Raw genomic sequence first — 16230 nt, 5'->3', positions numbered from 1 at the left:
AGTCATGAATTTATTTAAATTTAATTGACGCAATATAAATTAATCCACATTTGGAGGTGCCAGCTTTGTACTGGGGTGTACAAAGTTAAAAATCACACAACATCAGGTTATAGTCCAGCAGGTTTAATTTGGAAGCGCTCCGAAAGCTAGTGCTTCCAAGTAAACCTGTTGGACTATAGCCTGGTGTTATGTGATTTTTAACTAAATTAATCCATGCTGAAATGCTAGTTTCTACTAAAAGATAGTAGAGTGGTTTGGTGGTCAAGCACATCATTCTGTTAGCTTAGGCTAAAATCCAGCCCACAATGGCTCTTTAAGCATGTCTTCCATTCTTTGCCTGTTATAAATATCTCTGGACTCCTCTATTGACTCAATGATCAATTAGTTTGTACAGTATCAACCCACAGGACTTCGAACAGACAGTTTAAAAGATCTTTTACGCAATAGTTTTTAAATAATCCATATTTTGCTTCAAATTAATTTCATTTATCCATATTTTTATTGCCATCTAATTAAGGACAAAAAATCTGCAGTGAATTTTTTTTACCTTATGCACACTAATGATATCAGGGAAACATCCTAGTAATCCCTTGTACTCTTGGTTTGTTTCCATCAGATAATGCAAGTCCTTTTTAGGCTGTTGAAAACACAAGTTTATATCACATATTTACATAACACATCTCTCATTAAAAACAGCATTTGCACTCAGATTTCATCATTTCAATTTCAATTATTGTAACATGCCAAAAAGTCAATTATTCCTATTGTCTCCTCAGTGAGGCAGACCTTTGCAGCATTACAAATACATCAATAATGCAAAACAAAAAAAAAAGGCAAATCTGAACAAATCTTCTACTATTCAGTCCTTTGCTTCACAACCTTTGTGGTAATGCCTGAATTCCACAGGAGCACTGCACATTACCAGAAATTCTTTTTTCGTTTTCTTTTCTAAAAATGACTACTGTTGAGTGTTTTAATATCACATTCTTACAGTCTACTGTTACTATCAATTTTAGGTAGCATTTTACTTCTTCAATACAACTATTCATACTCAGACACAAACTACTCAAATACCTGTTCTGCAAAGATGCTGGCAATTTCTTCAAATGTCTTTCCTACTTCAGTTAAAGGATCTGTCAAAATGGATTCACCTGAAACACAAATCAACAACTGAATCCTTTGCCCGATTATACAGCAAATGTTATGATAGATACGTTTTACAAGGAAATAAATTCCCAACAAAAAGGTAACTTCCTAATGACAAAGATCTTCAGTTTCCACTTGACTGAACTTCTTTTTTTACACAGTTCCTCTGACATCTGCATAACTGGTGCAAAAAAGATTGTGGAATTTTAAACACAAACTGAGTTTCCATGAACTCTTGCAATAGTTTAAAAAAAAACATTGCACCAGATGAGGTCATATAATGCATAGTTGGTCACAACCACAGAATATATTAATCACTATTGGGAGTTTCCTCTAATTTACAGGCTTAAAAAAAACCTGATTCTTTTGACACAAGGACAATAATAGACAAGTATAGTAAAGTTTCAAATTTAGTTTTTTTTAAAAAACGCTTACTCAGAAACAGGCAACTGCATGACAAATCAAATGGAAAATAGCTTTGTCTATTTTTCAATCATTTCAAAAATTCAAAATCAGGTTACTCTCAGGTTCAAAATACTTATTTTTGTGATAAACCCTTCTTCAGCTGTACTCATCAAATTTTAACCAAGTTACACACACATATATATCATTTTAAAAATTCAGTAATAGGTGGAATTTTTTTTAAACACAATCCTGCCAAGAACTAAATTTACCTAGACTGAAAGTAAGAGATCCTTGAAATAAAAATCAATTTATAGTTATATAAATCAATATATATTTACATATTGTGTCATCATTTACAAAATGTACTAACTTGGCACTATTTCCAAAGGAACGAGAACAAGGACCCAAAATGAAATACGGTATTAAAAATCCAAGAATAACCAAGTGGATACATTTGTTTGAAGTGTGACGGATGCACTGGAGTGATTGCATGAAGAGAATTACAACATAGCAATGACCATTGTGCCACAATTGAGCAGGGTTATAGCAATGATTTGCAACTGCTTGAAACTTCCTTTATAAGATTTCCTGAATTCTGTAATAAGCTAGAGGTGCATACAAAAGACTACCCTGAAACATAGCACATTACCTTCATAACCACTGGTTGCGAAAACCTGTGAAAGGTTTTGCATAGCTTTTCCCATCTTCTGATATTCTTTAGGCAGTGCTTTCAAGAAAAAACAGAACACAATCAGCACAGAACATGATCATTTCTGCATCTTAAAAGCAATCAGTCAACACCAATTGTAGTAGGAACAGAAGTAGGCAATTTAACTCCTTGAATCTTTTCAGGAATTCAGTTAGATCAGAGCTAGCTTGTACTTTAACTCCACTTACTCACCTTATTTGTAATCTGTTTTCCAAAAAAAAACTCAGTTTTGAAATTTTCAATTGATCCAGCTTCAAAAACTTTGACGACTCCATTATCCTTGATGTGAAGTACTTCTGACACTGCACCTGAAAGTTCAATCTCTCCATTTTGACAATACATGCCCTTGGTCTGGATTTCTCCACCAGAGGGAGCAGTTTATTTGCTCATTCAAACCACCAATAACACCATTGATCATCATGAACAAGTCACATAATATCACCATATGTTCCAGGTTAAAAAAACACAAGCCTACTAAATACAGCATGTCTTCTTAAGTTAAGCCATTGAATATAACTCTGTTGAATATAATTCTGTTGAATGCACATTGCACTTTCCTCACACCCCAAGGCCAAACCTATTCTTCGCGAGGTGTCCTACCCAGGCTGATTTCAGATGGGTTCCAGCCAGACGACCTAACATTCAAAATACAAATTGCACCTCTTTTTCTTTGCCCTGAGTAGGTCTACTAGCTTTTACTGATTTCTGTACTTGATCCCAAAATTATTCTACTCAAAACATAGTTCCTATCTAACATCTTGTCATTTAGAAAAAAAAATACAATCCATCTTTCCTAATTAAGTTCAACTGCAGGATGGTAGATAAAAGTGAGGACTGCAAATGCTGAAGATCAAAGTCTAGATTAGAGTGGTGCTGGAAAAGCACAGCAGGTCAGGCAGCATCTGAGCAGCAGAAAAATAGACGTTTCGGACAAAAGCCCTTAAACAGGAATGAGGCAGGGAGCCTCCGGGACGGACAGATAAATGGGAGGGGGGTGGGGCTGGGGAGAAGGTAGGCAAAAGTGAGGACTGCAGATGCTGGAAACAAGAGTTTAGATCAGAGTGGTGCTGGAAATGCACAGCAGGTCAGGCAGCATCTGAGGAGCAGGAAAATCGACGTTTCGGGTAAAAGCTGATGAAGGGCTTTTGTCTGAAACATCAATTTTCCTGCTCCTGGGGAGAAGGTAGCCTAGAGTACAATAGGTGGATGAAGGTGGAGATGAAGGTGATAGGTCGGAGAGGAGGGTGAAGCAGATAGGTGGGAAGGAAGATTGGCAGGTAGAACAGGTCATGAGGATGGCGCTGAGGTAGGTTGGAACTGGGGTAAGGTAGGGGGAGGGGAAATGAGGAAACTAGTGAAGTCCACATTGATGCCTTGGGGTTAAAGTGTTCCGAGGCAGAAGATAAGGCGTTCTTCCTCCAGGCTTCAGGTGGTGAGGGATGCAGATGGATATACAAGAGCAGAAACATAATCAAGACCAATATATAAAACAGACAGCTTTAATGTATTTCACAGATCTTATCTATCTGATTTCGGTCCTACTCTTCCTTGATTATGGACAGTAAATTTGCTCAAATGGATTTTTTGCAAGGTACAGTGGTAACTATATCAAAAGTTAGCTGACAAAAAGACTTACAAAATAAAATCTCCTCCTAGCAACACTGTCAAAGCAATTAATTTAACTTCAAGAATTTGAACAAAGCATACACATTATTTAATGCGTTTATTTCTTAAAATAGTTAGATCAGAGAAATATTTACTACAAAATTCTCTGCTTCAGACATTTTCCATTACACTACAGAAAATGATAAGCCACAGGGGATGACAGTGGAAACTAAGCTGACAACATCTATTCATGATGACTAAAGTGGCAGGAAATGGTATAGTGCTCACACTTGCCCAGATTCAATTCCGAACCTTATTTTACAAGGTGGGCAGCTGTAGAGTAGAAGTCCGTTAACAGTAGGATTCCATCAAAAGCCACTTGTTCACTTCCAGTAGCTGGTTTTGCAGCAGAGGACAACAAAAGAGATACGTGAACAACAGGAAGAAGTGGAAATAAATATAGATGGAGAAACAGATGGATATGGGTAGAGATAAACAAAATGATTAAAAAATACATTATTGACATACGGATCACAAAATCGTTTTTTTTTTAAAAAGCCTGTAATCTTGGCATTACAAGTGACAAGGGTAGCAGATGGGGAGCTGGGTGAATGGAAGAGAGGCCAAAAAGAGGAGGGGTGGTGGGCAAGAAAGGAAAAGAAAAGGGTTGTCTGGGAGGAGAAAAAGTAGTTCAGGAAGGAGGGGCAGAAAGAAGTGGCAGGACTAGAAAGAAGAGAAAGGGGTCAGGAGATTGGGGTAGAGAAAGGAAGGCGACAGTTAACTTCTTCAAATTCAACTCCTGTTTCTGTGGTCACAATTGCAGATGCCCTCATTATAGCTTGGATCTAAACATGAACAATAAAGCTGAACTCCAGAAGTGAGGTGAGTGACAATTCTTGACATCAAGGCAACATTTAACTAGGTGCGGCATCAGGAGCTTTAGTAAAACTAGAGCTAATGTGAATCTGGGGAAAAATCTCTACTGGTTGGAGTCAGACTGAATTCAAAGGAAGACTGTTATAGTTGTTGGAGGTCAATGATCTCAGACCCAACATATCACACTTGGACTAGTGTCTAGGCCCAACCATTGTCAGCTGCTTGGAGTGACCTGCCCTCCATGATAAAGTTCAGAAGGGAGGATATTCATCGATGTTTGCATACATTCAATGGCGACAATTCAGATGCTAAAGCAGTCTGTGTCCATATTCAATAAGACCAGGACATATTCCAGGTTTGGGCTAATGAGTGGCAGTAAGAAATAATCTAACCATCTCCCCCCAAAATTCAATGGTATTACAACACGATCAACATCCTAGGGTTTATTATTATCCAGAAACTTCATTGTACTACCTGTATAAATATTATGGCTACAAAGACATTTGATTTAATTTATTGTCGTCACATGTATCTGAGTACAGTGAAAAGGTTTGTTCTGCAAGCAATACAGGCAGATTACAACATATGAAGACATTTAGATTATAGGGTGCTTAGACAGAGTGAGGCATAATGGGTGAGGTACAATTGTATAGGAGGTTGACAAAAGAAAGATCAACATTAGATTTAAAATTACAGAATCCATTCAGCAATTTAATAACAGGAGGGAAGAAGCCGTTCTTGAACCTGTATGCGTGTTCAAGCTTCTGTATCTTCTGCCTGACTGAAGTGGTTGGAAGAGAGTATTACCGGAGTGGAAGGGGTCTGATGATATTGGCAGTCTTTCCATGGCAATGAGAAGTGTACATGAAGTCTGTGGAGGAGAGGTTAGCTTCCGTGATGGTCTGGGTGATATGCACAACTTTCTGCAGTTTCCTCAGGTCCTGGGTAGAGCAGATGCCATACCAAGCCATTATGCACCCAGATAGAATGCTTTCTGTGGTGCAAAAGTTGAAGTTCTTTATGGATATACTGAATTTCCTAAACCATCTAAGGAAGAGGAAGCTTTGTCATGCCTTCTTGACCATCACATCTACATGAGAGGTCCACAACAGTTATTGTCACTCCGAGGAACTTGATGTTCTTAACCCTGTACCTCAGCTCCATTGATGTAGATAGGAGTGTCCTCCTCCTTTCTTCCTGAAATCAATGGTCAGTTCTTTTGTTTTGCTGATATTGAGAGAGAGATTGTTATCGTCACACCACAACACCAAGCCCTATCTCCTTCCTGTTGTTTGAGATCATTGTTTGATATGTGGCCTACAATGGTGTTGTTGGCAAACTTGCAAAATTTGACATTTGCATGAAATTTGGCCACACAGTTGTAAGTGTAAAGGGAGTACAGTAGGGGAGCTACCTATCCTTGCTGGGCACGATATTCAAGATCATGGAGGAAGTCCTGCGGTCTATCTTCACTGATTGCAATCTGTGTCAAGAAGATGAGGATCCAGTTGCAGAGGGTAAAGCTGAGACTTAGGTTGGGATTATAATGTTAAAGATGGAGCTGTAGTTGACAAGTAGGAGCCTGATGTAGAGATTTCCTAGCTTCTGAAATATGAGGAAAGTAACACACCTCCTGATTTCTCAAAGTCTCTTTACCATTTATCAGGCACAAGTCAGGATGGAATATTCTGGATGTGTGCGATCCAAACAACACTAAGCACAACACTAAGATATACCAATCCACTACCTTTAATAGTCACTCCCTTTCCCACTAAGACACAATGATGGTAGTGTGTACCACATACAATATGCACTCTAATAACTTGTGTTATGGACTAGACCAGACCACTCAAAACATTCTTAAGCAGGCAGCCCCAAACCATAACTTTGCAATTTGTTTCGGTATGTGTACATTAGCTGGAGTAAGATAGTTAGGTTGACTACTAGATTTTAAAACCGACAAAAATTTATTCACAAAATTACATAATGAAACACTAAGAACAGAATAAAGAATTCTTACAGAACTCAGCCTATCCAACTAGACTTAATTATGCTGTTCCAAATATACACAACAGTCCCAATAAGCGAACTCCCTTTAAAAACCAGTACAAATGGAACACATGCTTACAGATTGAAGTTGAAGTTGAAGGGCATAAAAGAGACAGCGTTTTCACACAGCTGTTGAACTTGCCACTTTAAGACTGAAGCTGAAATTGTGTTGCTGGAAAAGCACAGCAGGTCGGGCAGCATCCAAGGAACAGGAGAATCGACATTTCGGGCATGAGCCCTTCTTCAGGAATGATTTGTTCAATAGAGATAGAACATAGGACAGAGTTGGTGTAAATTGTTGTTTGTGGTCACTCTTATTGCAAGTCTTCAGTATCGTTGCTAGAATGTTGTCAAGGACCATCAACTTTGCAGTATTCAGTGCCCCCAACCATTTCTTGATATCACGTGAAATTAACTGAATTGGCTAAAGACTGGTATCTGAGATGTTGGGAAACCACTGGGGTAGACAGAGATGGATCATCCACTCTGCACTTCTGATTGAAAACTTCAGCCTTATGTTTTGCATTGATGTGCTGGGCTTTTCCTACATTGATGAACGCTCCTCCTCCAGCGAGTCATTTAATTGTCAACCAACATTCCTTCATGGCAGGACTGCAGAGCTTAGATCTGATCTGTTGTTCAAGACAACACACATTTTGTATAGAGTGACTGCCAGAGGAAGTGGGAGATGCAGGTACAGTTACAATATTTAAAGTACACGCTTACTGATATTATCACAGCTGGACTTTCATGTCTTCCATTAACAGTACTTAAATGTTGAAGACTCCAGGCAACTCTCTCACAACTGTATATCATGGTGCTGCCACTTGTGCTGGGTCTAGGACATATCCAGGGATGATGGAGGCAATGTCTGGGACATTGTTTGTAAGGTAAGATTCTGCGAGCATGGCTACGTCAGGCTGTTGCTTGACTAGTCTGTGAGATAGCTCCCTCAATTTTGACACTAGCCCCAGATATTAGTATAAAGAACTTTGCAGTGTTGACAGTGCTGTTTCTTTCCTGGTGCCTTGGTCAACGCCAGGTAGTCCATTTGGTTTCATTTCTTTGTTGAGACTTTGTAGTTCTATCAATCACTGAATAGCTTGCAAGGCCATTTCAGAGTGCAGTTAAGAGTGAACCACACTGCTGGGAACTGGAATCACATGAAGACCAGACCAGATGAGAATGGCAGATTTCCTACCCTGAAAGGCATTAGTGAGGCTGATCGGTTTTTCCGACAATCGCCGATGGTTTCCGGTCATCAGTAGATTCTTCATTTCAGATTTTTTAAAAAATTATTTCAAATTCCATCATCTACTCATGGTGGGATTCAAACCCAGGTGCCCAGAACATTAGCTCAATTTGTGGATTAATAACCAATCAGTAATACCATTACTCTCCCCCGTTTTGAGATTTGTGTACCAGGGCACCCAGATTTTCCTATATTGAAGGATTCTCTCTCCCATGTACATCAAATTCAATTTTTTATTGCTTTTAAAGGAGGAATTATAAAGAAAAGTGTATTTATGACAGCTGTCAAGTAGAAAATACAATTAAGAACCAGGCTGAACTGAGAAGGTTTAGAGGGGTGGGCAAAAAAATAAATAAAAAAAGGAAGAGGTGCTATGAAGAGACTGAAAGGTAACGTGAAGAGAATTCCAAAGTCTTCTTTACATGTAAAGAGTAAAACGATGGTAAAATGAGGATTAGGGCAGAGTAGTGGTTTAAATGGAGGCTTGGCTTAGACTTTTAGTGAATACTTTGCATATGTCTTAGCTAGCAAGGGGATGCAACACAGGCCATAGTAAAGGGAAGAAATTCAGTCACTGGAAAGGTGCAATATCAATGAGGAGGAATTGGCTGGTTTTCTGTGCTTAAATGAAAGCAAAGTACTGTGGATGCCAGAGATTGAAGATGAGAAGAGAAAGTGCTGGAGAAATTCTGCAGATCTAGCAACATCTGTGGAGAGAGAAACACAATTACAAAGAAAAGTCATGTTGGACTTGAAATATTAACTGTTTCTCTCTGCAGATGTGGCCAGACCGGTCTACTTATAAATGACGAGGTGCCTGTACTGGACAAGCTGCATCTAACAATACTGAGGGAAGGAGGAATAGAAATTGCAAAGACACTGGCAATAATTTGTCAGCCTTTTTTTGGCAGTGGAGAATTGCAAACATTGACCTGGTTCAAAAATAGGCCGCAACAATACCCAAGCAACTATCGACAAGTAAATTCAACTTTAGTAGTGAACAAATTTCCAGAATCAATAAGCAAGTTCAAAATTAACAGTCACATGGAAAGATGTGGGTGAATTCAGAGCAGCCAGCATCAATTTCTCAAGAGAAAATTATGTTTCGCTAATCTGAAGGTTTTTTTGGAAAAAAAGTTAATCGAAAAGATTGATGAAAGCAGTTCTGTTGACATGTGGGAAAGCATTTCACAGTGCCACACAACAGTTTGCAAGGATAGTCAGAGCTCTTGGAATAAAAGAGAATGTAATAACATGGATTAAAAAAAATTGGTTTACAGACAGGAAGCAGTATTCGTTATAAACGTTTTTCAGGCTGGAGGAAGGTTGGAAGTGGAATCTCCCAGGGGTCAGCATTGGGATCTTTGTATTCCTGTTACACATTTATGATTCCTAGATCTTAGGGATGGTGGATGTGATCTATATGGACTTCAGTAAGGCACTCAACAAGGTTCCTCATGGTAGACTGGTTAGCAAAGGTTAGATCTCAGAATACAGACAGAACAAACCATTTGGATACAGAACTGCCTCGAAGGTGGTGCTGGAGGGTTGCTTTTTAGAGTGGAGACCTATGACCAATGATGTGCCACAAAGATCGGTGCTGGATCCACTGCCTTTCATCATTTGGATGTGACGTATAGTTAGTAAACTTGCAGATGACACCAAAAGTGGAGGTGTAGTGGACGGCAAAGAAGGTTACCTCAGAGTACAAAGGGATCTTGATCAAATGGGCCAATGGGCTGAGGAGTGGCAGATGGAGTTTAATTTAGATAAATGTGAAGTGCTGCATTTTGGAAAAGCAAATCAGAGCAGGACTTACAGACCTAATGGTAAGGTCCTGGGGAGTGTTGTTGAACAAAAGAGGCCTTGGAGTGCAGGTTCATAGTTCCTTGAAAGTGGAGTTGCAGGTAGATAAGAGTGTGAAGGTGACGTTTGGTATGCTTTCTTTTATTGATCAGAGCATTGAGTATAGGAGTTGGGAGGTCATGTTGCAGCTGTACAGGACGTTGGTTAGGCCACTTTTAGAATATTGCATGCAATTTTCATCTCCTTCCTATTGGAAGGATGTTGTGAAACTTGAAAGGGTTCAGAAAAGATTTGCAAAGATGCTACCAGGGTTGGAGGATTTGAGCTATAGGCTGAACAGGCTGGGGCTGTTTTCCCTGGAGCGTCAGAGGCTGAAGAGTGACCTTATAGAGGTTTATAAAACCATGAGAGGCATGGATAGGATAAATAGACAAAGTCTTTTCCCTGGGGTTGGGGAGTCCAGAACTAGAGGGCATAGGTTTAGGGTGAGAGGAGAAATATTTAAAATGGAACTAAGGGGCAACTATTTAACACAGAAGGTGGTGAGAGTATGAAATGTGCTACCAGAGCACGTGGTTGAGGCTGGTAGAATTACAACTTTTGAAAGACCTCTGGATGGGTATATGAATAGGAAGGGTTTAGAGCGAAATGGCGAAATAGTTACGATATCTGGTCGGCATGGACGGGTTGGACCGAAGGGTCTGTTTCCGTGCTGTACTATGACTCTATATATGACACCAATTTGAAAACTAGTGGATGGTATAAAACTTGGAAATATTGTAAACTGTGAGAAAGGTAGTATAAGACTTTGGACAAGTTAGTGGAATGGGCAGACAGGTGGCAGATGAAGTTCACTGTAGACAAATAAGGGGGGATATATTTTGGTAGGAGGAACATGAAGCAACAATACAAAACAAAGGGTACAGTACAAATGTAAAACAGTGTGGGAGTGGATGAACCTAAGTGTATACATTAATTAAAACTGACAGGACAGATAGAGAGAACAGTTAATAAAGCTTACATTTACTGATACAGGCATACAGGACAGTTAAGGAAGTCATATTGAACTTATACAAGATACTAATTCAACATCATTTAAAGCACTGTGGCCAGTTCTGGGTGCATTGCTTTAAGGAAGGATGTAAAGACATTGGAGACGGTGCAGGAGTTTTACAAGAATGGTTCAAAGGATGAGAAACATGAGTTATGATGATAGATCAGAAAATTGGAGCAAAGAAGGAGATCTGATAGAAATAGTCAAGATCATGAGAGATTCAGAGCAAAGAGAGAGAAACAATTCCCACTTGGGAAAGGATAAATAAGAGGGCACAGAATTAAAAGTCATTCATAAAACAAGTGCTGAGGATAAGCTTTTTAATGCAGCAAATGGTTGGAGTCTTGTATACACTACCTGATAATACGGTGGAAAGAGGTTCAAGGCATTGGAAGGGAATTAGTGGTTATTTGAAAATGAACAATATTTAGCATTATGAGGAGAAGGTAAGAAAATGGAACTAAATAAATGTTCAGTCAGATAGCCAATCCAGTCACAATTTGCCAAAAAGCTTCCTTCTGCATCATGATAATCCTGTGATTCTATCAAAGTGGAAAACTTCACATTTACCCACATTACGGTCGATCTGCAAATTTTTCTCCCCCCATTCACTGTATTTATTTATATCCCTCTGCAGACTCCTGAGACCCTCTTCACAAATTGCTTTCCACCTTTGCTCTCTTGATCAACAGCAAATTGGCAACAATACACCCTGTCCTTCATACATATTGTAAATAGTTGAGACCCTAGCATTGATCTCTATGCCACTCCATTAGAATCGATCATCCTGAAGATGGTGCACATATTCTGACACTGTTTCCTGTAGGTTAGCCAATCCTCTATCCAGTCTAATATACTATCACTATCGGTGGGAGCAATCACTCTAACGAGTATGACTGTCCACCTGAGATTCTGTGTCACTGGTCATGGGTTCGGTGGGTCATTGTGTGGTTGTTGAACCTAACCCTCAAGCCACATCTCCAACCACACTTTTGGCAGGTGTTTCCAAGATACAGAACTGGTTCTTGAACTGGAGATCATTTACATTCCTTTCTCCACCCTTCAACATGTAATCAAGGGCTCTCTACGAATTGTGTCTCTTATTACAAGAATTTCATCCAAGTCAATTTCTTCTACTTGAAGGTCTCCTATGCACTGATATGCATGTTGCATTTCACCAGGGAAGCCTTCAGGGAGTCTTTATAATACTCCCTTTGCCCTCCTGTCAGTCCAGCTCCTTTGAGCTGGATGAAGAGGATTTCCTTTGACACTCAATGCCAGTATCTTAATCACATGGCCAGTCCAGGCAAGTTGGTTTCAGATCATCATTGCCTCAGTTCTGGTGCTATTAGCTGCTTCAAAAAAATGATGTTAGTACGCCGGTCCTCCCAGCTGATGCAGAAAATCTGTCTCCAACAACATTGATGGTACTTCGAGGGACTTCAGGTACTATCTTTAGGTAGTTCAAGTTTTGGCATCATAAAGAAGAGTCAGAAAAATGACTCTCTTATACACAAAGATCTCTACATTAGTAGAAGTGTCATGGTCATTGAACATGTGCAAGGTGGCCCTTGCAATATGGTTGTGATGTTGAACCACCATATCAATGTCGGCCTCAGGTGACAGGTAGCTTTTCAAGTAGGGGAAACGTTCCATATTTGAGAGGATTTCTCCATTGATTTTAATGGACGGATGGACCAGAACTTGACCTGGGATGGGTTGGTAAAGGATTTCTGTCTTCTTGAGGTTGAGGCTGAGACCAATATTTCAATATTCTTCCACAAAGGCATTGAGTAAGACTTGAAGATTCTCTTCAGAGTGCAGAGATGACATTGTAATCTGCAAACTGATGTTCCACAAGTGTGGTGGCGTTGCTTTCTTCTTGGATTTCAACCGGTTGAGATTGACTACAGGATAGATGGAAAACTTTCAATGTCCACACCACTGGGAAGCTTGTTGTTAACTAGATGAAAAATGGTGGCAAAGATGGAAAAAAGAGTGGGAACGATGACACATCCCTGCTTGACCATGCCTTGTCCTCAAAGGATTCTATCATATTACTGTCAGTGATGACCAATGGCAACATCTGGTCATGGAAGAGATAAAGGATATTGATGAATTTCACTGGATAACTAGCCTTTGACAGACTCAAATACAGTACTTACTGATTCACCAAGTCAAAGCTTCAGTCAGGTCGATGAAGGCCACGTAAGTGTTGATCCTGGTATTTCTCTAGAAGTTGCCAAGCTGTAAAAATCATGCATGTAGTTCCGCAGTTTGGTCAGAAGTCACACTAGCTTTCAGGCAGGATATCCTCAGAGTCTGGGAGAAGGAACCTAGCAATGATTTGGGTGATGATCTTCCCAGGGATAGAGAATTTGAGATTCCTTGATAGTTTCTACTGTCTACTTTGTCTCCTTTTATTGAACACTGTGATGATGGTAGCATCCCAGAGAGCAGCAGGGATACCTTCTTTGTCCCAGATTTTCAGGAGAAATTCTTCTTACTCCTACAGCTTTTCCATTCTTCAAGTGTCTCATAGAGTCTTCAACTTCTGCCACACTAGGTGGAAGTCAGAGCTCACATTTGATGGTAAATTGGGGGATTTCCTCAAACACATCCGCATGGTAGATTGTATCACACTTTAGGAATTTAAGTGTTTACTCCATTAAAAGGCTGATTTTTTTTTGCTGTCTCTCAAAAGGGTGTCTTCCTTTCTCTGTAACAGTTTGAAGCAAAGGGTGTTGGGTCCATATATTGCCTTGGTGGCACTGAAAAAAATGCAGGTGTCATGCTGTCGGCCATGGAGTTACAGCTCCTTAGCTTTCTCAGTCAGAGGTTCTGGTGAGCTTTCCTGTTCTTGTCAATGAGGACTTGGACGATATGGTCATTCTCAACAAACAAGTTTTGGGAGTTTCCTAGTCTCGTAGCCAATGGTTACTAAATGGCTGTTTTCAGTTCTTTCCAGATTTCGTCCATTCCATTAGAATGAACTTTGGAGATTTTGGTGAAGATATTGTTAGCAGTTCAGTAGCTGCTTGGCTCTTGAACTTTGTTCTTGGTTCTTCAACATTGAGCTTTTCCTAAACTGTTTCTTCATTTTCAGCTGCGTCTGGTAGTATTTGATGGACATTGAGAAGCAGATGAGCCAGTGCTCTGTCCAGCAGTTATACTATCACTAACACCATGTCTTTTCTAGTAACATTCTACATGACACCTTATCTATCCCTTTTGGAAATGGCAGAAGGTAAATGATATCAACCATACCATGAAACAAAAAGCTATAACTCAAATAAGGGAATGAATAAGAGCATGAGACCAGAGAGCAAAGTAAGGAATAAGGCACAAGGTTCCTTATGAAATGAACAAAAATGTTGCTGAAACTGAAGGAGTAGAAGGGAGAAATAAAACAAATGGAATAGTGAGGAGTTAGAATAAAAGGTGAGACAAAGAGGGTCAAATGAGAGAGTATTAAGTCATGAGAAGTTCAAAATCAGCATTATGAAAAGGAATACAACTGTGTAATGCAGGGACATGGGAAAGAGGAGTGTAAAACAAACTATTATAGATAGAAGATTATAAGGATTGTTTTGGAATATCTTGAAGACAAAAATAATGAAAGAAGGGGTTCATGTGACCTACTCAGAATTCAAACAACAAACCTGGGTGGCTTAGTTGCTAAAAGATTTAAAGGGAGACCAGGTTGTTGTACTGGGAAGAAGGTATTCATCCCTTATAAACAATGGCAAAACATTTATGCTGATAGTAAACAGACCAGCTTCCAAAGTACCTGGAAAAAGTGTCGAGAATGTCAGGTTTTATAAACTGCTTTACTTTAAAACTGTTCATTTAATTTGAAAATTGAATAGCGTTGCAAGTTAGAGGTTATTTAGCATTCTGTGTGTATACAAAGACCCACATAATTCTTGTGGAGGCAGAGAGTTTGGCTGAAAAACCATATTAATATTTTATTTCAGTCTTGGTATGGATAATATCATAATGAAGGAGACAGTAGATATAGCAAAGGTCCTTTAAAATAGATTGGCAGCACAAAGTAGAAAATTATTTACTCCGGCTACAATTCATTTGAGGAAGAAAGGATGGAAATTCTCCTTGGGTGTGTGCAATGGTGTTAGACTACTGAAGGAATTTAAATTCTACACCCCGTTCAAAAAACAGGGGTGATATGTATAGCAGTATAGGCCAATTAGTCTAACATGCTGGTGGAAAAACCTTGAGACACCATAATTGGAAAGAAATTGTTACTTGAAAAATCATGAGTTAATTAATAATTGCTAGAGTGTAAGTGTTACAATCAAATGGTGTACACCTAACATTCATAAAATAGTGGAGTAGATGGAAGAAAGAATGATGCTGTGTAAGTAAGCTTTGAAATGAGATTTGGTAAAGAGATACATAATACCAAAACTGAAGCCATGGAATTTAACACTACCTGAAAATGATATTGGCTAACGGACAGAAAGTAGCATTGAGTGATTAATTTTCTTAGATTGGAGGAAAGTGCATTCTAGTGACTCTGGGATTTGTGTTGGAATCACTGCATGTTTTGATATATATTAACAGCTATGGTATCTGTACACAAGACATAACTTGAAATATCAGAGATAAAACAAACCTTTGAAATATAATTTTAGGAGAATGGAAAGGGTAATAAAACACTTCAGGAAAATAGACGGTTTAATGGGTAGATACATGCCAGATAAAATTTAATGCAGAGAATAGTAAAATTATCAAATTTAGATAAGAAGGGTAGAAAAGAAGTGTTAATAGAAACGGAATACTATTCCAAATAGGGTTGCAGAAACAGAGCCCTTAAGGGCTGTTGGTATATGGTCTTTATAGGTGGTAGGTCAAAATAGGAAAGCTGTTTAAAACAGAATATGGGATTGCTTTTCTTTTGGAAAATAGAGGAACAGAGAACAAAACCAAAAGAAGTTATATTAAACTTTTTATAAAGTTGGGCCTGGTTGGGCCCCAGAAGGAGCAGGTTTTAGGAAGGACGTCAATGACGATGAACTGCAGGTTTCAAAGGTAAAATATTTCAATTATGTAGACAAAAACTATTCTCCTAATAGCCAAGGATTTTTAAAGTGAGTATTCAATGGTGAAAGTATTCAAAATTTTGAAGGATTTAGTAATACAAACAAGAATAAGCTGTTTGCAGAAGAATGGGAACCAATAGTAACAAAATGAAGGTAGTGACAAAAGAACCAGCTAATGAGGAAACTTTGATACACAGCAAGTAATGCCATGAACTGGAATGCACTGTCAGAATGGGTGGTAGAAGCAGATTCAATAACTTCTTTC

At 39.0% G+C, this 16230-nt stretch overlaps 1 protein-coding gene across 7 annotated transcripts in view; it reads right to left on the bottom strand.

Annotated features, from left to right (window-relative positions):
* The window catches only part of snx9b (sorting nexin 9b), a 149022-nt gene that overhangs the window by 16742 nt on the left and 116050 nt on the right, over nucleotides 1–16230 (bottom strand). For all 7 annotated transcript variants that reach the window (XM_072581074.1, XM_072581077.1, XM_072581076.1 and 4 more), the window contains 3 exons: nucleotides 2201–2278; nucleotides 1075–1151; nucleotides 548–637 (listed from right to left, as the gene is read on the bottom strand). In XM_072581074.1, the coding sequence (XP_072437175.1) occupies nucleotides 548–637; nucleotides 1075–1151; nucleotides 2201–2278 (245 nt within the window). The remainder of the gene's footprint in view (nucleotides 1–547; nucleotides 638–1074; nucleotides 1152–2200; nucleotides 2279–16230) is intronic.

Source organism: Chiloscyllium punctatum, chromosome 11 (assembly GCF_047496795.1).
Source record: "Chiloscyllium punctatum isolate Juve2018m chromosome 11, sChiPun1.3, whole genome shotgun sequence".
NCBI classification, from domain to species: domain Eukaryota; kingdom Metazoa; phylum Chordata; class Chondrichthyes; order Orectolobiformes; family Hemiscylliidae; genus Chiloscyllium; species Chiloscyllium punctatum.
The sequence above is the reverse complement of the archived record's forward strand: the minus strand, read 5'-3'. Positions and strand labels throughout refer to the sequence as shown.